Source organism: Lytechinus variegatus, chromosome 3 (genome assembly GCF_018143015.1).
Source record: "Lytechinus variegatus isolate NC3 chromosome 3, Lvar_3.0, whole genome shotgun sequence".
In the NCBI taxonomy this organism is placed as follows: domain Eukaryota; kingdom Metazoa; phylum Echinodermata; class Echinoidea; order Temnopleuroida; family Toxopneustidae; genus Lytechinus; species Lytechinus variegatus.
Window position 1 is genome coordinate 21,642,236 of NC_054742.1, and position 27,643 is coordinate 21,669,878.

At 33.8% G+C, this 27,643-nt stretch overlaps 1 protein-coding gene across 3 annotated transcripts in view; it reads right to left on the reverse strand.

The window, feature by feature from the left end:
* Positions 1–19,990, reverse strand: part of LOC121410495 (mutS protein homolog 4-like) — a 29,337-nt gene extending 9,347 nt beyond the window's left edge. The window contains exons 1-18 of one of the 3 annotated variants that reach the window (XR_005969346.1): positions 19,690–19,990; positions 15,381–15,618; positions 14,170–14,318; positions 11,835–11,920; positions 11,029–11,091; positions 10,508–10,631; positions 10,153–10,219; positions 8,871–8,992; positions 7,480–7,584; positions 6,914–6,952; positions 6,097–6,177; positions 5,477–5,667; positions 4,853–4,985; positions 4,368–4,421; positions 3,669–3,868; positions 1,079–1,091; positions 826–871; positions 163–287 (exon numbers count right to left, since the gene is read on the reverse strand). Coding sequence is in view for 2 of the 3 variants with exons in the window: in XM_041602629.1 (XP_041458563.1) it covers positions 163–287; positions 826–871; positions 1,079–1,091; positions 3,669–3,868; positions 4,368–4,421; positions 4,853–4,985; positions 5,477–5,667; positions 6,097–6,177; positions 6,914–6,952; positions 7,480–7,584; positions 8,871–8,992; positions 10,153–10,219; positions 10,508–10,631; positions 11,029–11,091; positions 11,835–11,920; positions 14,170–14,318; positions 15,381–15,618; positions 19,690–19,711 (1,858 nt within the window). In the remaining variant the exon portion in view is untranslated. The remainder of the gene's footprint in view (positions 1–162; positions 288–825; positions 872–1,078; positions 1,092–3,668; positions 3,869–4,367; positions 4,422–4,852; positions 4,986–5,476; positions 5,668–6,096; positions 6,178–6,913; positions 6,953–7,479; positions 7,585–8,870; positions 8,993–10,152; positions 10,220–10,507; positions 10,632–11,028; positions 11,092–11,834; positions 11,921–14,169; positions 14,319–15,380; positions 15,619–19,689) is intronic. The other 2 variants (XM_041602630.1, XM_041602629.1) reach the window with 2 other exon arrangements.
* Between the last annotated feature and the right edge of the window lie 7,653 nt (positions 19,991–27,643).

The following is a 27,643-nucleotide window of genomic DNA, read 5'->3' on the forward strand; positions in this document are numbered from 1 at the left end:
AAATGGCCTGGTCCCATTAAACACGCCATTTCTATTATATGTTTTATGTGTGAAACTAATCTGTGATTTATTAACTTTACTAATGATTTGACTGTGAAATATAACAATACCTTTCCATCATTTCTGAAGATTATTGTTTATTGTGACTACTCACATACTTACCATAGTCTGAGAGAGTACATGTATGGGCAAAGGAAACAAGCATGTCAATGACAGAAACACATTCAGCTAGCTTGTATAGGCAGCCTACATGCTCTCTGATGTCATTCAGCAACTGGCTCACAACACTATAGAGGTGATGAAAAAAAACTAATTTAAAGTATAATCTAAGTGATATTTATGATGTTACCAATAGTTTACCTGATAAAAAATATTAAATTTTTCTATGCTGCCATCTCTATTATACATATAATGATTATACATATTTCAGTGTTTTAAAGCATTCAGACAAAAAAAAGTAGATTTGGTGATGTAAACAGAGGTATTCATAAAATTGAGTTTCAAATGACTCAGTTAGGTAATTTGATCTGATCTTGGAAATCCAGCGTCATTCTTTTCTATAAATCTAAAAGAGAAAGTCCTACAAAAAAGTCATTAAATTAGATAATCTCAAAGCGATTCTTAATTTCTTAAAAAATTTAATGCATGCAGAATATTGCCAGATGATATATATATCAACTTTTTCATTTCAGATTAATTTATCTTAATAAGATTAATGTGACATTCCTTGTAAAAATATTGTAATGGTACAAAGCTTACCAATATCATTTAGTACAGTAAAAAAAGGGGAAAACAATTAATACTAAAAACATTCATTGTACTTACACATTAGTCATGAGGTAGATCTCATTGAGTGACTCTCTTACTCTGTCTGTATGAGAAGCAATGGAATTAATTTCAAACTTTCAACCAAATCAAAACTATAATTTAGATATTATCAAGATAATGAAATTGTGTAAAACAAAATGAAAATGGTTATTATTGCATGATGAAAACCTGTGCATTATCATCACTATTATCAAAAGAACCAAAAAGAACAATTGTTAGAAAGGAGAGAAAAGATTCCAATTTCACTTACCATTCATTTTGATCTAAAAGACAAGAATAAAAGAGAACAAGATAATTTGATAAAAGTAATAGAATGTATATTCCAATAGACTGGACACACAATTATTTTAAATGGCTGTCAATAATTTGGCCAAAAATGAAATCATATAATGCCTAATATTTGAAATACATGAATAAACGAAAATCTAAGCATGAATATTAAACTTGAATTTGAAATAGCTTCTTAAAATAATTGGTTTCAAATGAATTGAAAACAAATATTAAACTTTCATGACTTGTGTCTATTATACCAACAGGACTATGATTTCATATCAATCAATCATACTCCCTTGATAAACAGACATGGAATAATAATTGCAAAAAAAAAACAAGGAAATAAATAACAGTACTACAGAAAAATAATCAGAGGTTCTTGTATTATAATGTTGAAATGTTATACCATCTTTGGTATGTCTGCCAATATAGAAATTGGTCACTACAAGGGATCACACCAGGTTAATATTTTATAAAGTTGTAAGTTACAAATGACTTTAACAAGTGGAATGCCTCTGGCCGTCTCACCTGCATCACGCGGTTCAATATAGCAGCATTGCTGACTCTGAATACTACTCTAACTCGCACAAGATGTTCAGTGATACATGGTTACTCTTATGTCCACTTTTTATGAACTAGACCAATAAACTTACAGAGATATGATGGTTATTCAACAAAAAAACCCAACATGGCCAAAGTTCATTGACCTTACATGACCTTTGACCTTGATCATGTGACCTGAAACTCGAACAGGATGTTCAGTGATACTTGATTACTGTTATGTACAAGTTTCATGAATCAGATCCATAAACTTTCAAAGTTATGATGGTAATTCAACAGATACACCCAATTCGGCCAAAGTTCATTGACCTTTGACCTTGGCCATGTGACCTGAAACGCGCACAGGATGTTCAGTGATACTTGATTACTCTAATGTCCAAGTTTAATGAACTAGACCAATAAACTTTCAAAGTTATGATGGTAATTCAACAGATACCCCCGATTCGGCCAAAGTTCATTGACCCTAAATGACCTTTGACCTTAATCATGAGACCTCAAACTTGCACAAAATTTTCAGTGATGCTTGATTACTATTATGTCCAAGTTTCATGAATCATATCCATAAACTTTCAAAGTTATGAGGGGAAATCAACAGATATCCCCAATTTGGCCAAAGTTCATTGACCCTAAATGACCTTTGACCTTGGTCATGTGACATGAACCTCATGTAGGATGTTCAGTGATACTTGATTAACCTTATGTCCAAGTTTCATGAACTAGGTCCATATATTTTCTAAGTTATGATGACATTTCAAAAACTTAACCTCGGGTTAAGATTTGGATGTTGATTCCTCCAACATGGTCTAAGTTTATTGACCCTAAATGACCTTTGACCTTGGTCATGTGACATGAAACTCTACTGGATGTTCAGTAATACTTGATTAACCTTATGGCCAAGTTTTATTAACCAGGTCCATATACTTTCTAAGTTATGACGTCATTTCAAAACTTTAACCTCAGGTTAAGATTTGATGTTGACGCCGCCGCCGCCGCCGTCGGAAAAGCGGCGCCTATAGTCTCACTTTGCTTCGCAGGTGAGACAAAAATGACTGGTGACCCATTCTTGTAGATATATACAAGATTGTCATATAAGAATTAATTTGGTTCCTAAGAAAGGATCACAAGTCAAATCTAAAGTCGCTCGTAAATTACAGACAGTCTGTGAACAGCAAAGGTACATTATGAGCACATTAATTAAATATGCAAATCAAGATCGACTATGCATATGGATAGCATGATGATTACTCTAAAACCATAAATCAACAACAAATTTTAATGAAAGGCAGTGAATAGTTTACAAACAATGATGTGAAAATTTTTCCAACTTTGAGAGAAAAAAAACAGCAGTTTTAAGGACTGATGATTTCACTAGTTAATACAAAATACTCCCCATGCACATTTCAATTTGAGACATTTTATTGAGTCTTATTCCTTAATCTTACAAGAAAATCTTAACACTGTCAAATTATTATAATAATCAATTTTCATTTATTCATTATAATTATATCACTTTTATGTAATTATTCACATACATTAAATACATTGTTAGAAGGGACCGGGTATGAATCATTCATTTTTTCAAGCATTTTGGATTAGTCTTCGGACTTTGAAACAGAAGGTCGTGGGTTCGAATCCCAGCCATGGCGTAATTTCCTTCAGCAAGAAACTGATCCACGATGTGCTGCACTCGACCCAGGTGAGGTAAATGGGTACCGGTAGGAAATAATTCCTTGAGAAGCTGTGTGAGCTATGAACGCCAAGCTTAGCCGGGTAATATAGGAGCGCCTTGAGCACCTAACAAGGTGGATATGTGCGCAATATGAATATCCTATATTATTATTATCATTATTTTATTCTATGATGAGTACCACACTTATGCTAGCAATTATCAACATGTTAAACAATTCATGTTTACAAGTAGAAAAGGATATAGTTTCTTTGATTTATTAATTTATTTATTTATTAATTAATCTAATATGGGAGAGCTCATTTTAATATAAACCTACCAGATCTGTTGTAGTGAAGCTGAGCATATTCTTTGCCTTGACAACCTTGATAAAGACCGAAGGTAGAGATTCTATAGGGATGCTGTGTTTGCCTTTACTGTAGAGTTGGATGAAAAATCCTCTAGCTGTACTGTAATTGGTCCTAAGCAACAGACCATGTTCATCTGAGAGCTGTTTGATCATCTCTGTGAAAACAAGGCCTAGATCGATACTGTGTCTTATCTTGCAAAAAATTAACTAAATACATTGCAGTATCCAATGCTACTCAAACGAATTGTATTCAAAGCTCATTGCAAAATATCTGTCATACAATATGAAACATCCTATTAATTGAAAGAAAGGCTATTTCATTTCACCCACTTCCCCTCCATGCACTTAATGTTTCTCCCCTTTGAAATGAGAAATAATGATATTGTATATGTTTGTGGTTGCAGTCTAGCTGAGGGTTCTAGATAATCATACAAATGGGCATCAAACTGAGCTTGTTCTTCAAAGAAAAAAATAGATAAGATTACTAAAAGAAATATTGAGTATAATGTACTGCATACAAGAAGTATGCATAAAAGACAACATAAAACAATGAACTTTTAGCCACCTTGTAAGGTATAGACGTCATTCAAGTTTTCAATACAATTCTTCATATCAATTTTACATGCATGTATAATATAGTTGAGAAAAATAGAAATAATGGAAAATTACCAGAAATATCGTCAACAAGTTCTGTGTAGGTCCTCCTTGCCACATCAAGTAAACCTACAAAGAAAATCAATTTACTTGACATTTGCCATAACGGAACAAATTCAAAATAAATTTTTAAGGCATTCAATTTGACACATTCTACAATTGTTTGTTGCATACAAGCAAATAACGATTAACATACAACTAAGCTTTATTGTCTTGAAATGTTTCGAAGGATTTGCTTTTCTATAGTTAATTCTTTGCATAACAGCTGAGTTATCCTTCCACATATTGATTTTTTGCAATCTAAAATTCTTGATCATTTGTTCATTTATTGAATTTTTTAATTTACACCAGTTTGAGAACTTTGCTATGTTATTATTGTTTGTCAAATTAAGAATTATCCTGTATGTGTGGATTCCAAAATAAACAAGCATTCATTATTTCATTATGTTTTGTTGGTACTTGATTAATGTTTTTCAGCGAAGGGGTAACAAAAATCTCACCATTAATTTCTGGTTTGACAGCAAAGCACTTCTGAGTCCTCATGTTAAGAGCCCCTTTCTGATATCTGGTTTCATCATTAATCACTGTGCCAATCTTTTCTAAGATCTGCTGAAATCGACTATCTTGTAAAGTCTGTAGAGCAAGTAATGTTGGTAATGCTTTGTTTAACATGGTACAACAAATCTTCAAAAAGTCACCCAGTAACAATGGCATTGTGAATATTGTCAATAATACAAAGCCTCAGAATATGTTGCAGGGGTAGAAGAAATATGGAATTTACAAATCAAAATGTTGAAACACTCTCATTCTCAAGGATTAGGAAATAATTTTCAAATGCACAAGTGAAAAATTGAAAAGCAAAGTTAAAGAGAGAGTAGAATGTAATTGTGGAGATCTAGTAAAGGAATACAAACTATTCACAGGGCAAAAATTAAAAGCAGAAATTGTTGTATCTGTATTTAATTGTTGGATCTCTGAGCAGGGAAAAAAACAAAAGAATTTAATTCAATAAAAACCAATGATTACTACTCTCTTCTCTCACTCCTCTTCTTTTCCCCTCTCTCTTTCTCTCCAAATTTCTCTTTCTGTATGTCTGTCTGACTGTCTTTTACTCTCTCTGTCACCTTGTGATATGCTTGAGGGAGTTTTGACTTGGCTGACTGAAGAGCCAGACGGAGTGGTTCAACGAGCTCTAGAGTGTGCTTCAAGTAGATGATATTAGTGATCTTTTGCTCAGATGATTTCACAGATTCTTCCTTTGGGATTTGAACACACAATGACAGAAGATGATCCACATCAATAAACCTAGACAGAACTAAGAGATTGAGAGAAACAAACAACAAGTGAAATGGTGGAAATTTATTTGCTCCTCTTACAATTTTGGCTTAACCACAATATTCACAGCATGATGAAATGACTTAATCAATTAATGTGTAATTATTGTATATGATATTTTGGTCATGGTAATAAGAAGGTAGATAAGTTCATGTCAAAAGAGAGAAAAAGGTAAATGGCTTATAAAACCGCAATACTTTCTTTTGAAGAGGTAAAACTTTTTTTTCAATCATTTTTTTCAGACAAATGAAAAAGATTTTGGGCAAGCATATTTGAACTATTTAAAAATTTACTTGCCTGACTGGGCAAGTGCTTCTAAAAATTTATGTAGCACCCTTGTATATCCATTAAAATTATCACATATATGATTTAATGGACTTATGCTAACATCAAAGCAAGGACTCCATACCTGATTGCAAATTGTAAAAGAGTTCCTCACTCTCTGTTAACTCAGTTACAACATCCAAGCGAAGCTTAATGGTTTCTTCATCTTCGAAAAAAGAAAAGACAGAAAATCATTTTATATCAATAGTATTCAATGTCAAAAGAGGAAAAGCCAAGTGACTTTGCATTTTGGATAAAATTATGATTCAAGTTTATAATTTTTCAATTTTTTAATAATCACATTGATAATTCTTTACTGATATTCTATTGTCTTGCCTTTCCAATTCACTTTGACCTCTTTCCACTTTTCTTCTTCCTTCTACGACTCACCACATGGTGTACCATAAACTACTCCCATGATTGTCCATACTCCCATGTTAATCTTCAAACATCATCAAACTGAGGATTGTTTGATGTCACTTTTTCATCAAAAGCAAATAAGGAATTAAATCATTTCACAGAACCTGTAAGTTTTACACCCGATAAAAACTGATTGTGTATATCGGGGAAGGTGGACTGCTACATTTCACTTTGACAAACAGGATTATTAATCAAAGTCTGATGAACTTTGAAATAGCAGAGAATAAAATAAGAAGAGCATTTTGCCTTACATAAATCTTGAAAAATACAAGAGTTCCTGAATATCCGTTTCTCAGAATAATACGCTGGCAACAGCTTATTTTTGGATGTGAATGCATGAATACATGAAAGAGTAAATGAATGATAAAAAAAAATGAATGCATGACTGGATGAATGAATCAACCAATCAATCAAACAAGAAAGCAATAATTAACTTCTTCTGCCACATCCCTTATACATCAGTCTCATTCACTTGTACTTACTCAGTGGCGGCTGTAAGATATTTGACCTCATCAAACGAGCTGAAAGAACATAATAAAACTGAAATTGGATTACACATTCCCCTTGAATACCACTACAATAATCTTATATGAAAAAATTGATAATAAACAGGGTTATAGATTGACTCATTTAAAAGAATTTGAAAATGCAAAGCAATAAAGGTTTAATATGGTCTTCCTCCAATCAACAATCATCTATCTCAAACAAACAAGTTAGCAATTACTTCCACTAAACTCCAATGGAGTCTCTTCAGAATCATTAATGGTTCGATATCTAGTCTTTATTCCAATCAACAATCATGAGAACTAGCTGTAAAATTACTTGTACCAAATTTTGGAGTATGCTATCAAATCCAAGTTTTGTAAGTGAGTTCTATTTCAATGTCGGATTCAAATTTCATTCTATAAATATTCAAAGATGATAATAATCTGATCAATCCTGTTTGTATGATTACTTCTTTGATACACTTTTACATACCATGAATTATTAATGACATGTCTGTTTTTAAGATTTTAATTTAAGCTTTATATTGTTCTACATCATTTACCTCCTCCCATAGTCTTTGTGTAATTGAGAACGCCAAACAATGTGTGATCACTCTTGGGATCTTTACGGTTCTGAACAAGCTCAAGGTTTCTAGCTGTAACTGCATCTATGAAATGAAACAAAAATTGCCTCAGTCTCACCTTTCACATTTAGATAATGCAGATTAGGTTAAAAACTGTTCTGAATATAATGATGGTTTTAATGAAGATAATAACACTGATAATAATAATAATAATAATGAAAACAATATTTATAATAATAATTATAATAACAATAATAATAATCATAATTACGATGATAATAATTATAAATGTTGCAAAATGTACCATTAAAAATGAAATAGGATTATAAAGCAAATTTTGATATTTTTTGAAATAATCATTTTCTAAATATGCAAAGAGTTTGCATAGTTAATATAGGGTGAGTTTATCTCCAATGAGAATTTCTGCCATATAGCTTGATTGTAAGCATCATAACCCTTTTGATAACATCCTACACTGAAATTATTTTTAAATGAAATAATCTTGATCGTGCTAAAATAAATATGAATATAAATCAATCAAAATATTTAATAAACTGTCTCCAAAAAAGGGTAATAAAGCAGGGAGAGCACACACCCATCTATGTCATAATCTTCAATATGTGCATGATTTATTCACTACTAGAGATTGAAAAGTAAAGTCAATAAAAAACAATCAACAAACCTCTTCATGATTTGAGTGTAGCTCAAAGAAATCATGATATTGTTCTAAAAAAAATCTTGAAAAATTCTAGATTAAGACATATAAACTGAAACTCTTAAATTCAAACCTGTTTAGCAATGTTAGCTTACACAGTATGTTTCTTTCCCATATTTTAATGGTAAAGAAAATACTATTGAATTTTACCGTTTTAAGATGTTTTGTAAAGAAGTTTGTAATTGTTAGTGTGCCAAATGTGATGGTTATGGAGAATTGAATCACATTTAATTATCCACTGTTAAACCACAACTTTAGACTATTTTAGACACAGGAATTAATTTCACTTCACGCCTACGAGCTAAAATCATCAAGGTGTTATTTTTGTTAACTTAAACTTATTTCACTTCAATCATTCAGTTTGATATGCCAAATGTGAATTGAATCACTCTCCACATTATCATAATTAAAAGTAAAAAAAAAAAACAAATCACATGTGCATTGCATAACACTAAAATTACAACAGAAAATAGCTGATTCCAGCTGTAGGGGTACCCAGATAAATGGTGAAACATTTAATCAAGAATTTTTCAAGTCATGCTTAAAACGGTTGATATTTACAGATAATATTTTCAGTAAAGACAGAGGTATAAGAGTATGATAGGCAACATTCCTATTGATAAGAAACATCAGGGAGGATTTTCTTAAGACATACCTATTACAGCCGATTGCTCACTCCCTTTGAAGACCACTTTCAATGAATTTGGTGCATAAACAGAATTCTGGATGAACTCTACATACTTCAATAGAGCAGCTGCCGCTGCAAGGCAGTAGTATCTAACAAGGGGAAAATTAAAGAAAAAATAATGTTTTGCCTTATTGATAGGAAACATTAAAGGAACAAATCATTATCATTGATAACAGAAGAGATTTGTTTGTGTTGGGGGTTAAATATTAAATACAAAATGTAACTGGCTCTTGGTTAGTGTAATAAACAAAGTGAGAATGTGAAAATGATCTTGATTGGCCATCCAGATTCAGATTTTCAAATTGTCTGTCTCATAAAAATGAGCATTACGCAATTTTGATTATTAATAAAGCATAAGCACAGACAAGGTTATCTGACTTTAGTCATCCAATTATGTATTCTGTTTTGCAGTGTTTATAAGATCAAAGTCAACTGTGATAAAATGTTAACACATCCAACTTTTTAAGTGGTTTTTGGTGCATTGTAGTTCATTTTCATAAATGATGTAAGCACCATCTTTAACTAAATTTGTGAGAAAATTGTGAACATGCTTTTCAATACAATCATGTTTAAAACAAAAAGTGAATTCATTTCAAAGATTTACATTTCACTCTCCTTTCTTACATACTTTGAAACACTTTTCACAATTGTGATGATGGTGATGTTATACTGTATTTTTCATCTTTGTGTAAACTTATTGGTAAAGCCATTGGAAACCAATTTTTTTGTATGCATACATTGACCACTAAATGAATCTTGAATTAACATATTCTTTCCAGTCAAACTCCAGTAATTCAGGCAACAATCTCAGTCATTCCTCAACTGTTTTATTTTGCTATTTGATTGACCATAAGCAGTGCTATGCTCAGCGTGGCGCAAGGCAGATCATTTTGTTGGAAAAATAATTCTAATTCTGAATTTTAATTGTTGGTAGAATAAGTTAAGAAATATCCATACCATGATTCCAACTGTAATGCGAGTGATTTTTTGTATTTTGTGCTGTGTAGTCTTCATAAATAACAATATTAATATTGCTCTCTTTCTCTATTCAGGAATCTATTGACATTTTGGGGAATCAACTTAGTATGTAACTTCAAGTAAACTATTAAAATTAAACTGTTTTAATTTCTATACTACTGATTCAAGTTATTTGCTTGTATGAGGAAAAAGGATGAAGGACTGTGATTTTTACTCTGAGAGATCTAATGTTTCAACAGATTTATTTTGAATGAGTTATACCGGTACTCACTTTGATGTGATTTCCATTTCAACTGCACTGAAGTCTGCAACACATAACTGCTTGACTACTGACAGCCCTGTAAAAAAATTGAAGTTACTGTAACTAAATTAATTCAGTTTTACAATGCAAAATGTATACTACATTTACTTGTCATGTCGATTTCTTCACATGAATTTCTTCAGTACACACATTAAAAAAACCCACACAAAAATTAACATGATTCAATCAAAGCTGCTTCCATAGTGATAGGATCAATAATTCATTTACAAAATTGATTACAGCTCAGTTCTGAATATAAAACAGATAAGACACCAAACAAATGCTGTGAACCATGTCATTTCAATATTGCTACTATGAGTAATACCTTTTGTTTCATTGAAATATTTTCGCTGGACTGTTGTAACATCAAGACCCTGGAAATTATCACTAATAAGCTTGAAAAGCTTTGTCATTGCTCCTCCTTCACATGCTGTATGAGGCATAATGATCTGTAAAGAACACAACAATATATAAATGCAACAATTCATATAAGCCAAAATTGGCAGCTTACATAAAAAACATAAAACAATGTACTCCAAAGTCAGTAACCATCAAGAACATACAATCAGCAAATAAAGAAATATCAAATTGAGAAAAAAAATGCCTTAATATTATTCAAAAGATTTTTATAAGAAAAGAATCCCAGGGTTTATTCATTTATTTAGTATTTATTCAGCATTTCAAACATATACAAGATTACAAAAGCAATATTAATCATTACATAGTCTCTAATAAACGGTCTTGTTAGAACGAGCTTTCAATAATGAATTTATAGTGCTCAGGGCTAATATTTCAGATTCATTTTATGAATAAAAAAATGTGTATGGTATTTTACAGATAACGTACCTCAATAGGCTGCAATACTTGAAGCTTTGTTGTTACTTTCACATACGTCTGACTATCTGAAAACTGAATTACATAATAGGTTAATATATATCAAATCAAACATATGTTTGTTATGTCTATGAATATGTCTATGAATAAACCATATACTATACAAATATTCTTACATCTCATAGCAATAAAAAGTGCATCACAACCAATAATGCCCCCCCCCCCCACACACACACACAACAAAAACATAGAATAAAACAACAATTTCAATTTATAGTGAAACATGGAAAATTAAATATTTGAAAACAGTGTTAAGCATTGGTGGGTTTTTAAATATCTAAGAATGACAAAGAAGGATCAGGGCCCTGTCTTACAGAGAATTACGACTGATCCAATCAATCATAACTCTGTGGAAATCCATCAGTGTCATAATTTTTTCTACAGGAAATTTTCAAAATATCCTCTGTAAACAAAGGAGAACATGCCAAGTTGGCAAAAAAATCAATGAATTTATGGATATACATTCATATCTACATTTTTTTGAACGAACATGCATTTTATATGTTGACTTTGCTGGCTTCCCATAGTTGCAATTGATTGGATCCATCACAACTCTTTGTAAGACGAGGCCCTGGTGTGCAACCTTTCCGTGGATTTTCAACCAAAAATAAAAGATGTTTTAAGTAAGTTTTTGAAAAGTGAGGAGGGGAAGGGGATTATGAATGTATATGAAAATTTATTGGGCATATTAAAGTCCAATTAAGTATATATATATATGTAAAATCCATAAATGAAAATAAAGAACATCCAGGGCCTACCTGTGATAATATCAGTTCAGGCTGCTTCAGGTCAATACTAGCCATTCCTATTTCACCCTGAGCTACACCTCTCCCTTCTACAATGGCTATTCAATAAAATACAGACAAGATAAAATAAAGAAAGAAGATGAAGTACTTATGGTATTTTTGGTATATATCTGATTATTTCAACTTGAAAAGATTTCCATATATCAACCATTTCATTGGATCCCCATATTTTTTCTTTTATGTGCACATCATATACCGGTAAACAATATTTCTATTATAAAGTACAATGTGATATGAATTTAGTTTTAGCTTTTTATAATATCTACATTTGCAAAATTGTCAAATTTAATTGTTACTCCTGATTTAAGATATACATTATATGTCTTTAAATTTGGCAATTTGAAGGATCATTTCCCAGCATTTAAGAGTGGGTCATGAACTGTAGTCTATTTACATGTGTATGTATGTTAGTGCATTAATGGACTATGTGCAGCAGGCCCTTATAGTCCTTATGTACATTTTTCATCATGAAAGTAACATACGCACTAAAGGATTTATACATGTATGATTTATTACTCCACAAAGCATTTTATGATGATGATGATGATGACGCACAGCATTTTTATAGCGCCATATCTGTCAAAGACATTCATAGGCGCATTTTTGGAGGAGCCAGCCAATCTGGGTAGCCAAGAAGGGCGTGCAAACAGATCACTGACCCGCAGGTCTCTCCTCCCGTTACAACTGGTTGGGGGAATGCAGGTGGACCACTACACCAGGGTTTTCCCCCTACTCTTATTCAAATAATGCAGTGGGTTAACGTGCAAAAAGTGGTGACTCTCCTCTACACAGGACCTCCATTTAACGTCCTATCCAAGGGACAGACTGTTTTCCACGGTAACATAACCTGCATCTATGAAACAGGGGAGCGATTTTTACACACAATGCACTGGCTTCGGTCATCCGCCCGGGTTGGACTCGAACCCACAATCTTTTGTTTGACAGGCAGACAATTTACAGACTAGGCCAACTTCGCTATTCATGTCTTTACAGTGTCATAATGAAAGGGAGAGTTCATACATGTAATAATGATAATACATTGTATTTATATAGTGCTTAATACATGATGTTTTTAAGCCCTTTACAAAAAATTAAGCAGCATACATCAATAACATTGATGTATTCCTATATTTCCACATCTACCTTAGATAGCGTTAGCCCTTGATCCAATAATTATGACACTTCAATCACAGCTAGGTCTACCTTGAAAATCAATTACAAACATCTAAAGCAATACCTGCAAAACATGAATTTACAACTAGATGGATTGAAAATGCTAGCCTCCTCTTCTATTATGTAGATGATTCCTCATACATGCATGTATGAGTCAGTAAAAACAATAAGGATACAAAAAATCATTTAGTGAACAATATCTGGACTCCAAAAAATTCACATGTCCCAAAAATTATGTAAATATCTGACTTCAATTTTACTATTCAGATAACATCAATCAATTAACTTTCAGGTATGATTACTTCATATTGTTTTACTCATGTGAGAATGAAGAATTATTTAAGTTGTACCAGGTGAAGAGGAAACTCCATGCTTTACAATGATAGGTCATTTGCATTTAGTATGTGATTGAGAAATCATCAATAATCCTTGGTTCTGTTGTTTCTCTGACCCACTTTGTGGCAACATTTAAACTCAATATTTTGAAAATAAATTCCGCACTGTCAGATCATGATATGACAGTTAAGACGAACGTTGACAATGTCAAACTTCCGTCATTTCCAGATCAGATCTATATTGCAGTGTACACCTATTAACTTATTCTTCAAAAGATCGATATGATCCTGGACCTCTAAACTCGTGACCCAAAAAACTAATTTGATTATGTTTACTATAATATGCATACATAAGATAGACCAAGAAAGGTTGAATTGATTCCTAAAATTGTTCTTCATATGTCCCAAGAAGTAATATCAGGTATAATGACTTTAATAAAGATATGTACTTTGTTACCCTGAACCCCCAAACTTAATTTAAACATCTTTGTTAGATAATTCATGAGTCAAGTTTTAAATTAATCCCTAAAATTGTGCTTTGGTTATTCACATAAATTATGTGACACTTGCCCTCTGACCTTATGACCCCACAAGATAACAAGATCATTAGTGCCTGAAATGGGTTGTTAGTTAATTATCATGAGCATAAGATATTTCAATGTAAAATGACCTATGTGGCATTTGAACGTTGATCTTGTAACAGCTCGATGGACAACAATGTCTTTGGCAATAACCTACAACAGTCATAGAAGTACATTATGCATACCACTGCAACATACCTACAAGAACCGAAGACTGAGGATTGACGCCAAGGGTTGTACTTGAGCTTCCAAATACTGTACTCCTAGACCCGGGTGTTCTCCCAGGAGTCCGTCCAGGAGTTCTTAGTCTACCACCACTTGATGTAAGAGGGGTGTAACTCCATGATCTAATATCAAGTTAAGTAAATATCTTCAGACAATGATGAAAAATGTCATGTAGCTACAACCACATTTCTATTGTTATTGTCACATCCTCACTTTTTTCAATTATCAATCATAATTTGAATTAAAATATATCTTTGTTAAATGATGGAATATGTCCACAGAAGTAAATATTAAATTCATTGCCTCCATCAATACCAGATCAGAAATATTGCACACCTATTAATATGTTGAAATAATGACAATGTCCTTTGACAATGTCATCCCAAATAAAAAAAATTCACTCCCATTTGCACACACGAGCAAAATTTGAAGTTAATTTTTCACATGATTTGTGTAAGAACAAGATTTATATTCAATATATTAATATATTAACTTTACATGGCAATTTACATTTGACCTTGTGACTCCCAATCTAACAATATCATATTTACATTGCATAAATCAAGATTTAAGTTCATCCTCAAATAGTAATTCTTTTATCACAAGAACAAGATATGTCAATGAATGATGGAACCTTTGATCTTGATGCCATCAGATCAGACTTTTGTCAACTTGCAAGATGCATTGATCAAATTTGAAGTTGATTAAACATTTTGCAAGAACAAGGATGTGAAGGACAGATACGTGTACAATCATCCCCCCAAAATGATCCCTGCCAGAACCAACTACTGTGAGTGGAGGCATAAAAAAAATCTGTATCTTGAACATATTGAGTGCCTTGGTGCTAAGAATTCTAGGAGTACCAGGTATTTAAAAAGGACAAAACATTATGTCAGTTAGAAATCATGTTATCATCTCATAATCCTTGTTCATTTCATATTTTTACTACATGTAGATATATATTTTATATGGTGTATTCAAATTATATTTGTATTCATTCAGGAACAACCACACTATCATCTTGAACTATTTAATTTGGCCTAATATTTGGTTTATTTCTCAGTAAAAAAAAATACATTATTGATGACTGGGTGACATGCCTATTTTTATAATAAAAAACAGCATCAGGCATTAGCAATTGTGTTACAATTTGTGTTATATCTAGAGTAAAATATTCTAAATACCTTCCAGAACTAGCAGCCCTCTGTAGTGCCCTACTTGTTGCTGATGACATCAGAGTTGTATTAGCTCGGGATGACATAGGCAAGTTTGATGAAACTGTACCATATTCCTTAGAGCTGTTGCTGGTGATACATGATACAGATGTGGATGGTCCAGTTATGCTCCATGCTGAGTTATTAAGAGGCCTGGTGCAAGCAGGAGTCTTACTACTACCTGCAGCTGTGCCATAGATTTCAAAATCTGTATCCAATATAAAAAGGAAATCAAAATTGTTATGATAGAAAGGTACTTTATTAATGGCCAGGCATTTTGAACTCGTCCCACAAAAAGGTGGTTTGTTGTGCTTTTTTAAATTTCAGTCAGCTTAACATACAATATATCTGTAGAACTGAAAGATATTTTCATGAAATATATGTGATTTAAAGCTGAAAACTATCTTTTCTGTAAAATTTAGCACATTACCACATAACATGAAATCACAACACCACAGATTAAAGAATGAAAAATGGTGAGATGGTGGGGGGGGGAGTGGTGCACACAAAGTCTATGGGAGAGAAATGTTACATGTATCACTTTGTAGCTATATAGAGATTTGATTTTAGTCTCATTTTAAAGCTTGATTTGTATAATAATTCAACAACTCTCTTCAATTCAATTCAACTGATTACTTGTTATTAGTAATAATCAAGAAAATCTTGAAAAACCTTACAGTATAAAAACACCAAAAATTCTCACAAATTAACATATGATTATGATTTTCTAGCTCAAATGAGATGTCATTGTCATGAATTTGGTATCCTTTGAAAGCATATATTGTAAGCTGTATTATGGTTGATTTGATTTGATGTTTTCTTCTGCATTCATAATATTTGTATATAAATATAATATATTTTTCATTACATAATGAACTAGAGATGCTTGGTGGGTCGCACGGCCAAGCACATGTATTCCCAAACGTACCTCGTCATCCATCATCACGATATATAGAGCTCACACAGAAATTTGACAAATAAATACAATTATCATGGTGACAATGACCCTGCCCACATTTTGCCTGTGGGTACCAAATTTGATGACAATAATATGACGTGGCAGCGTGACTCTGCAGAACCTGAAGTATTATCCAGTATCACCTGTTGGGGAATACAATTATAGAGTGAATCTGGATATTGTGTAAACCTAACCCTACAACCCCCCCCCCCCCCCCCCACCAAAACTGATAGGCATCTTCACCTCACCTAATATTGCTTCTGTGTGCCAACTGTGACAAACTGGAAAAAAGCAGAAGTTACAGGATTTACTAAATCTTCTACAAAAATATGGTTACCATGGCAACCATGACTCCACCCACTTCAAAATCATTCGGCTGCTTTGCTTTACCATAATGGGCCTTCGTGATAAATTTGAAGACAATTGGAGAAGAAATGCAGCCAGTAGAGCACTTACAAGGAAATTTCTGCTATTTCCACAAAAACTCTTGTGCAATGTTGTCTCCGCCCACACCAAAATCAATAGCCAGCTTTGCTTAATGGATCTTCATGCCACATTGAAGATGATTGGAGAAGAAATGCACTGAGTGATAAAGAGCTAGCTCACAAGGATATCTTTGCTATTTCCACAAAAACTCTTGTTACCATGGCAACACTGTCTCCTCCCAAAACAAAATCGATAGGCGGCTTTCCCGGGTGGGGGGCAGTCAAATATATTGCTGTACACACGCATGACCAAGGAATTTCCAAACACCCCCTAAACAAGTTTTTCACAGGCTTTATTTACACAATTTGGCCCCTAAACAAGTTGTCGCCAAAATATGACCTTGGGGAAAAAGTTTTTTGGGAAAAAAAACTTACCCTAAACACGTTTGGCAAGTCATTAAAAAAAAGCTTTGGGAGAAAAAACATACCCTAAATTTGTTTGTCCCTGTGACTGACCATTGACCAGTCTTTCAAAACCACCCTTTTTCTTGAAAATCAGTGTTTTTGATACCCTTAAAGAGTCCATGCGTGGACCACGTCCAAAAGTGGAAAAACACCCCTTTAAACGCGTTTTTTTGGTCACGCGTGTGTACAGACATATATTTGACTGGCCCCCCGGGGCGGCTTAGCTATACCATACTCGACCTTCATGCCAAATTTAAAGACGATCAGAGAAGTCAGAAGAAATGCAGCTGATAGAGTGCTCACAAGGAAATCTTTGCGGCGGCGGCGGCGCGACGAGGCCAAAAGTATACAATAATGCTAGGTATTCAAGCATTGAAACCGGGTGGGCATTTCATAAAGCTGTTTGTAAGATAAGAGCGACTTTACGAATGACTGGTGATCCTTTCTGGTAAATGGTATACACCATTGGCAATGGTTTAGCATGTTAGAAAGGTTCACCAGTCGTTCTTAAAGTCCCTCTTAACCTACGAACAGCTTTATGAAATGGCCCCAGGTACTACTAGTAATACTACTAGGGCCTATATACGTGCACGCGAGATTTATGTTAATCCGCGTAGAGCAGCGAGGAGGAACTGACCAGGGTGACCAGACGTCTCGTAATTCCCAGGATTGTCCCATATTTTGCTCCTTTGTCCCGGCGTCCCAACAAACCCTTCCCAGGACGCTTATTTGTCCCGTATTTCAAAATTTTGAAAGAAATATTATTAAAACCTTTGAAAGTGACGAATTTTCATCAAGGAACCAACAAATGAAGCACCAAAAAAAAAATTGGTATATGTAAACTTTTGCTAAGATCTGCAGTGATTTTCTTGCCAGCCCTCTGGCATCCTGCCTATGTGTGGTATGTACTTGTAGGCTACTAGCTAGGCATGTAAGATCCGAGCAGATTCTCAATGGTGCAAATGGTCCCTCACATGATAAACAGTTTTTGCACTAAAATCAAAATAATCACAAAATCAGCGGTAAATTTTTATAATTACATTATGGATCCTCAGATTACTGATTTGGTGATGTAATGGGTGTAGCAAGTTATTGAGTTTTCACAACTAGATCTGGCTGTTTCAGCTCGCCTTTTGAGTCTTTCAGTCTTGTGATCGGTGCGAACATGTAATGGGATGGGAAAGATGCCATGATGTTTTATGTAATTTTCAAGATTGACAATGTTTCACTATCAAATTTTATTCTTTTTCTAAAACATTCCATTTTTTTTATGTTAAAAAAATAACACCAGATACAATTAGGATTTTTGTAAGATGATTGGATTTTTTGTTTGAAGTTTTTTTTCTTCTTTCTTTCTTTTTCTATCCTCCTTTCTTCATCCTTCTATCCTTCCTGTTTGCCTTTTTTTGGTTCCATCTATCTATATTACTGATCTTTCTTTCCTGATCCTTTCTCTTTCTCTCTTTTCATTTTTCTTTTGTTCTTTCCTTCTTTTTTTTAATTTTGTTTTTATTTACTTCATTTTTCTTTCCTTACACCTTTCTTTGCGTACCGGTACTCCCTTCCTCTCCCTTTTCTTTTTGTTCTTTCTCTCCATCTATTATTTTCTTTTTTCCATTCTCCTCCCTTCATTCTTTCCTCCCTCTCTCATCTTTTCTTTCATTTTTCCTTAATTAATTCCCTTATTCTTTCTTTCCCTCCCTCCCTTCTTTCCTTCCTCAGTTCCTGTTTTTCTTCTTTCTTTGTTTCTTTCTTTCAAAGAATGAAGGAAACACCTTCTTTTTCTCCCTTTTTTCTTTCACACATTTATTTATCTTCCCTTCCTTTCTTTTTTCTTTCTTTATACATTTCAACAAATGAAGGAAACCTTTTTTCTCTTTTATTCTCTAATATATTCTTTTATTTTTTACCCCTTAATTTCAGTCTTCCTTTCTTCTCAATTCATCTCTTTTCTTTTGTCTTTTCATTTTCTCCTTTATTCTTTCATTCTCCCTCCTAGCCCTAGGTAGACTAATTCTTTATAATTTTTTTACAAGTCTAATAGTGCGTAGCCTTTATTTGTTGATCTTTTATTAAGACCTGGCTCGGTCGATCTGCTCATGAAGCGTAATTTGTCGATTGTCCCGTATTTCATTTTGTGAAATCTTGTCACCCTGGGCCTGACCGACAGAGAGAGCGAACCAAACCCAAGCCAGGCAAGAACCGTCGCGATGCATCGCCTGAGCGCGGCATGAGGCGAGGCTATGCCATGGATCAACTCAGCTCAGCGCAGCCGAGCCGGCTGAGGAGTGATTCATGATTACCGTACCGGTACCGGTATGTAAAGTGACGATAGATCTAGTAACGTTAGGCCTAACTGCTATCTGCGGTAGATCTAGAGTAGGCCCTAATAGAGATCTGCAAAAATAAATATTCTTTTTATGATACTCACTGTATTCTGAACCCAACTTCATACCGCTCCAGCTAGAACTAATGTGAAGTCTAAGTCTAACTTTGTTCTTCTACTAATGATACCGTCATCCTATTTTGTACCGACGCGACGTTATATACCTGTACGCTGCCCAATCGTCGCTCAGTTTACGTATTTTCCTTTATGTTTCTTTCAATTAGCTACAATATCCTTACTTCTATATGTCATCTGAAAGAGAAAATACTTGAAAATTGTTTCATAGGACAATAATCATATATCTTCAAAGCACCGCTGTGTAATTTGCTGTTTTCGTCACCCCTTGCGCCTGCCCATTCGCCGCTCACCACTGCCCTAACCCCGCTCACTTAGCGCGCGCATTTCATTATGATCATAGAGTTATTTTATTTAACTCTATGTTTATGATACGGTCTAATTTTTTTTTCTACCTTTTTCTTGCACTTCGGAGTGGGAAAGTGTGTGATTTTGTTGTGATTAAATGTATTGTTGACAAGTTTTATACTGTATAAAATGTTCCTTTCACCAAGTGCAATTATTTTTAGGGCCTCACTTTTTGTTACTGATCTACGCCTAATCATTTTTTTTTATCCTTCAAACTATATTCCGTATTAATTTTTTATTTTTAATGTATTTTCAAAAAACCTTTCCCGACAATTTTTTCACTGATTACAATTGTCTAATTATATGAATATGATTCTAATCCATTCATGAATTTTATGAGTGTATAATTATTATTTATCTATTTATTTCGGAAATGTAAAGTATATGAAATTGGAATGTAGGCTACAACATAACAGAGTATAGATTGAGCACCCACTGGACTGACAGGATCAAAGAAATAACAGTCAATAAAGACCATTTTACCATGTCCTGTTTTTACATAAAAGCGGAAGCGGATAAAAGAGTCAGCAGGAACAAAAAGCTTTAAAGAATAATATATTTAATAGAATAACATGCTTGATATAGTCAAGTTAACTTAACTTAAAATATCAATATTGATGAATTTACATCTTATAAATAAAACGCTAAAGCTCCTTTAGCACATTCACCATTCAAAGCTATCATTTTTGCCACTCATCCAACGTGAGTGCACCCACCCCTCCCCATTTCGTCCCTTCCGATTATTGCCCACTGAAGCTATTTACCATTGATTTCCATTATTATTTTTTTACTATTATAGAAATAATTATTTGCATTCTCCTTCATGTTCTAATTCAAATTTGTCGCTTTTACACTGTCTTGACTCATTATTTACAAGTATGTATTCGTGTATCCCCCTTCTTTGTTTACTCCGGGTGTTTACTTTTCGTTTACTCTTTATTTATTCCCCTACTTTTTCTTGTATTGATATTTTCTGGGATTCTCACTGCATATTCTTGGAGCCTTCAACCAACAAGCTTTGCTTTTGCGTTTAGCTCCCTCATATCAACATCTCTCATTTTCTTTCTTTGTCATTATTTTAGAACCAATTACAAAAATACTTTCTAGTACTTTTATATATATATATATATATATATTGGAGCCCAGCCTTTGAAAGGCCAATGGCCTCTGCTGGCTCCCCCATATTCTTGGTATTTATATTCATATGTTTTCTTTTTGTAAATATTTCAATTGTATTTGAATGTTTTTTTACCAGAAATGGAAATAAATAAATGAAATGAATGAAATATATATATATATATATATATATATTTTGGGGGGATTCCCTAATACTGACTTTCATTTAAAAAAAGCTCATGCTTAAAAAACAAGAATAAATATTTAATCACCTCGCTGGTTAAAGTTCACTTCCGAACTCCCGTAAATGTAGATAATCGGAGAAAGAAAAAGGCACTCAAGAAATTCGATTTGTTCAAAATATATTGGTCAATTTAATTTTTTAAAAAGGAAATCTCCAGAAACATTACAAAGTTTCATTTAGTCAAATCAATCAGGAAACTACTGACCGAGTTTAAAAGGCTTGTATAGGCCTATTAGCGGAAACTTTTTCTTATAGGGCCTATATTCATTTAAATTCTTTATTTTATTTATATTTATAGGTATGAATCAAAATAGGCCTACAGAATAATGGCCTATAACATCATTAGGCTCATAAGCTATCACAAAGACCTGATTGTACATCTATTTGAAGTGACGTGTATCAAATCCTTGTTCAATTCCAATTGAATTATCCCTAAATTTCATACTCACAGAGTAAATAATAATAATCATCAAAATATGAATAGGCCACATAAAAACAGCATTATGATCGATAATACCCTATACTTGTGGAGGTGCCGTGGCCGAGTGGTCTAAGGCGCCTGGCTATACATGGAAAGTCCGGGGTTCGATCCCCGGCCGCGGCACCTATGCCCGTGAGCAAGGCATTTAATCTACAATGCTCTTTTATCCTGCTTTCAAATAAATGGAAATGCTGTATGCATTGTTGGTACTAGGTGTGCACTTGTTTAAAAAAAAAAAAAAAAAAAAACACAACTTGCAGGGGCCGCGAAACCAGAGAGGGGCTTTATCCCGAATAAAATAAAACTATCCCTATCAATGTCTCCAAGTTGTTTGTACGTCGGTATGCAGTCTTAAATAAGAGTTGAAATTGATATACATCGAAGTCTAATTTTTTAGCATTGATGACCCTATATACGATTCGTTATAGAGCAAGGTAATTTTTGTAAAACTTTTTCCCCAAACACTTTGGGTCCGGGCAATGCTTACAATCAAATCTCGAGATACCTCTGGTGAACAGTGTTGAAATAATTATTGACAAACTCTTTTGATCATCCTTCATCATTTCTGTAAACGTCAGCTTATCTGCCTGCTCCATGATAAATCGTTGACGACCGAGGGGCTTTTATTTGCCGTCACCCTCAACTAAAGGGAAAGCGGAAGAGAGAGGGAGAGAGGGGGGATAGAAGGAGAAGTGAGAGAGGAATAAGAGTATAAAGAAGAAAAAATGGCCGCGTCGCAAAAAAGACAACAGCGGAAGGGATATCAATCGAGGCCGGAATAGGAAAATAATAAAATGAAAATAAAATAAGTGGAAGGAAAATAAAAGAAGACAAGACGAAAATGAGAATTTGGGGACCGACAAATACCTATACCTTTCATTTAGAACAAAATAAATATTCAGCTCGCGCTTTGCGCCCGCATCATTATTCATGTCTTGTTTTTAAGTCATTCTCGGTTTGCAAGTTAAAACATCATTGCAAAAGTGCCTAAAATGTCTCGTTTTTCTCTAGATATAATACTCTCGTTCAAGGTGAATTTTGTTCATGAATTTATATGAAACTCGATCTTCTTTTTTAAGACTTACTTTATTATTCATGTATTGCAGTTATAATCTGCCCCAGCTAGGCCTATACTGAATTATGACCTGAAATAAATTCAGACATTCCTACATTGTTTACATTTAATTTTCATCTCATATTAGATTCATGAGTTGAATTAGTAGAGTAATCAGGTGTTACCACGGCAACATACCATTACCATGCATTCAAATTAGCTTATCCATGCAGGACACTCTGTTGTGTTCGAAATTCAATTTGAATGAATTGGTCGAATGTAGATTTTGGCATTTTCATTGTCATTTTCCACCATTCATCTTTTCCCACCATAATGTTGATTTATGATGACAATTCAATAAATGCCCCCAACGTAAAGGGCCAAAGTTCATTGACCTTAAATTACCTTTGACCGTGGCATGACCGGAACTCACCGTAGTATTTTCACTGACTCCCTTATTTTTTAGTTTTATGATAGCTATAGAAATCAATAGGCCTACTATAAACTTATGAATTTGAAAACCTTACCCTGTTTTAATATTTCAATGTTTACGAGGGCGGCGTCGACGTCGGAAAAAGCGGCGCCCTGTCTCTGCAGACATTAAGACAATTGTATTTTTCTGCGAGAAAGATAAGCCGTTACCATGGCAATGGATCTTTTGCAACTAATACTACTTGATAGGCATATATCTAGAAATTGATTTTGAAAGGCTAAAAATGTTGATTGGACCATTTAAATATTGACAGGGGAATATACCATATAGGCTCAATATGTTATTTTTTAAACATATATTAATCCGTTGCCATGGCAACGGCGGAAGGAGGTATGTATTAAACTGGCAACAAGCGGATTGGTTCAGCACCCTCAAAATAAAGGAAATGACACAAAAATATCAGAATCTAAAGAAATGTCTACTTGAAAAATATGACGATTCCGTTTATATAGGCCCTATACTCTAATAATGATTATCATAATCAGGGTGAGCGGAGTTAGGGCAGGCTTCTATGTCAAAGTATGCCCTCGCTTATTCATTCACACAGCAAATATTCATTCCTTAGAATTTGTCATGTTGACATATCTAGGACCTCTCTCACCTGCGAATCACACATTTTCCTTCATCATGTAAAAATATAATAATTTTCACGTGTTTTTAGGAGTTTTTAAAGTGATTGAAAAAAACATAATCTGGTGCAGTTTCGGTGCAATTGATCGAAGTTCAAACAGTTATCGGGTTACTTTACACTTTAACGCAATATTTCGCGATGATTTATGAAGGGATTAATTTTATTTTTCCACACTATGTTTTTTCATGTAATGGTCTCCTCTTGGGTGCTTAATTATGCGAGTATACAAAACAATAAGGAATTTGGGACGAATTTAAAATGATAATCAAAATAAGCAGCGTGCGCATCGCGCTTGTGAGCGTGAATTGGGCAGCGTACGGGTACGTGGTTTTAAAAAATACGAACTTCCACCAAACTACCGTTTCTAATTCTCGCTCGCGCTCCAGCTCTGTGATTTCGGCCGGAGAGATGCTGTATTATGGGATCAGTGGCGGATCGGGGGGGGGGGCACGACGCCCCGTGACCCCCCCCCGTTAAGAGCCATAATCAAAATTTGTAATGTACGGTAAATATACGGTTTTATCCAAGTATCCCCCCCCCCTTTGAAACCTTGGCCCTTATTTTACTGTTCAAATTTTCAACGGACAAAACTGACCTTCAATATCAGCTCACGCTTATTCTGGCATCGTATACCATAATTTCGTTTCATGAGATCCATATCCTCTCCACAAGTTTATGTTGGATACATGGTTCACATTCGGTTCCGATATCAAACATTTTAGGTCTCGCTTCGCGCTCACATTTTCAAGTGCAAATGAGGAATCTGAGTTTAAAGACGTGCATGTAAGAATGTTTAGTTTTCATGTCAAAATATCAAAATCTTAATTTCAACGAATCCAGATATCAATGATGTTATAATCCTGCAACGGTTGCATTACATCCATTTCAAAACATATTTTTAAAAATATGCATTATTGTTTTAACTCTTTTGAGTATCAATTCTCAAATTGATTTACCACCAGCATATCTGGAACCACTTATCTGCAAACGTAACTCTACAACACAATATTCTGAACAATGTCGCCTTTAAATACCTAGCCAAACTTCGAATTATAAAAGATTTTTTTTAATACGTTGCTGCCTCGCTCCCTTGTGCTGATACCAAAATGCACGTCTCTCCATTCCGGAAAAAACAGTTACACTGTAAATGGACAACGAAGAAAGGACAGCAGACTAACTTTATTGTACAAAGCTCTGTATAAACATCCCTGAATATGTGGTGGAAGCGCCAAGATCAGTAAGAGCCAACACCAGCCGATTGGTACTACTTCAATGTAGAACAAAAGCCAATCTCAATAGTTTTCTACCAAATACAATAAAAGACAGGAATAATCTCCGGCCAGCACCGGGGATAAAAAACCTTAATTCCACACAGTCCTTCAAATCATGCCTCGAAAGGTGTCATTCACCAGTGTAAATTGCACATTGCACGGAAGCAACATCATATCTATATAGACGATAGTGCTTCTAAGCGATGTCTGGATTACTCCTCTCTGAGATTCTGAGAAATCAGTAAAATTCTAATTGTCATACATTATACTGAATAACTTGATGTAATGATTTATTGATACTTATTGATTGACTCTATATTGAGTTATTATTTCTTTAAACTGCAAGGCGTTACACTGTAAAAACTGTGGTGTTAAAACTGACACCAATTGGTGTTAAGAAGACCAAACCCTGAGGTGTTGAAATAACACCCTAGAGATTGAACATAACACCAAAGAGTGTAAATGTAACAACCATAGGTGTTGTAATAACACATACAGGTGTAAAACTAACACCGCCAATTTAACATCGGTGTAAAATAACTGGTGTGGTCCTCTATATGTACACCGATTAACACCGGTTTACACAGGGATAAGTTGTATAGAAACCATCCTCCATCTGAAAGTATGTGCCTGCATGCTGGGTACACTATGCCCTCATCGATCCCTTTTTTGGTTTTAATATGTTTCATCACTTTGCATGACAATAGTTATTAAAGAAACTTGAAATAATGTAACATTACTTAAATCTTTCTTGGTACCTTTTGAATTATACTACACACGGTTATCTCACAGTCTGTTTGGTAATCAAACACAGAATATTCTATATACCATTCGCGACTATCTTTAAAAAAAAATGTTTTTATCAATAAACCATCAACAAACAAATTGATTTACAGCGTCAGTCTCTCATTATTTCTCATTTTCCCATCATTCTTTTCATTGCCAAAATCCAGATGACGGTTAATAAAAGGATTTCGAGTTTGAAGCTTTCGAAGAATTCAACTATAAAACAACCTGGAATAAGAGTATAAGTAAAATCCATAAAAAACATTTTAGAATATTTGCTATCTTGCGAATAGGAACTGTTTTGGCACATTTTCACTTCCCACATTATCAAATATAAATTCTGTTCCTAATGTTTGAGTCTAAATTAAAATGATGTGTAAATATTACTTTTCTATTTGTACATATACGTAAAATGTTATCATTGAATTCATTTGGAATTCGATTAGATTCATATTTTATTAAATCATTTAAATATCAATATACAAACCAAAATATATGCAAATCATACATGAATGTACAATACAGTTTAAATGATTACGGTGCCCCTAAAAGCAAAAGCTGAGTGGGACACCCGATACATAATAATAAACGTACATAAAAGTGAAAATGAAAAAGTAACAATGATAAATACAAACAAGTAAACCTACAGGGGAGGGGGTGTCAGGAAAAGGGTGTAGAAATTCATAATTACATGTGAATTTTTGAGTTTTGTTTTAAATGCAGTGACATTATTTTGTGCTAGAAATTACATCGGAAGGGAGGGAATTCCATATTCGAGGACCAGTGGATTACAATGAATAAAGGGTTGACTGCATTAAATGCTACAGAATTATGGAATTTAGAGTGGGAACGAGTATTGTATTGATGGTAGTCTTTATTATGTTGAATTAGATTTTTTTTATTTATGATATGATTTATCACACGATGGGTGCATAATGAGAATTAGTAACCCCTTGATGTGGTGGAACTTTTCATAGCTGTCTTTAGCAGTATCATTTGGCAGTTATGTTTATCAACGTATGGGCAGAATTCTATGCAAAAATGAAATCGATTTCGTTTTGTTTATATGGATGAATGAGCACGTCTCAAAGGGGAAAGGAACTCAGACTAATTTTGAGGGTTATATAAAATGAATAATGGGGGCAAATTCGGTTTCAAATGTAACTTAATTGGCGTTGTTTTTATCAGGGATATCTGTTTTTAATCATCCATCATTTTTATCACCACACACTTACCGAACAGTAACAGTGTTTACACTGTCATGGTTGAGCGAGCACACTCGAAAACTTAGGAATTAATACTCATTTTTACTGCATAAATGTATTCGTTTCCTAATGATTTCCCAGTATCAGTTGAATTTATGGACAAATCAGTGGTGGATCCAGAATTTGAAAGTGGGGAGGTGCCGAGAAATTTGGGGAGGGGAGCCACTATAACATTTTCCAATTTCAACATGCTTTAAAATGTTACAGAGGATATACCATGAACCCCATGAGATGA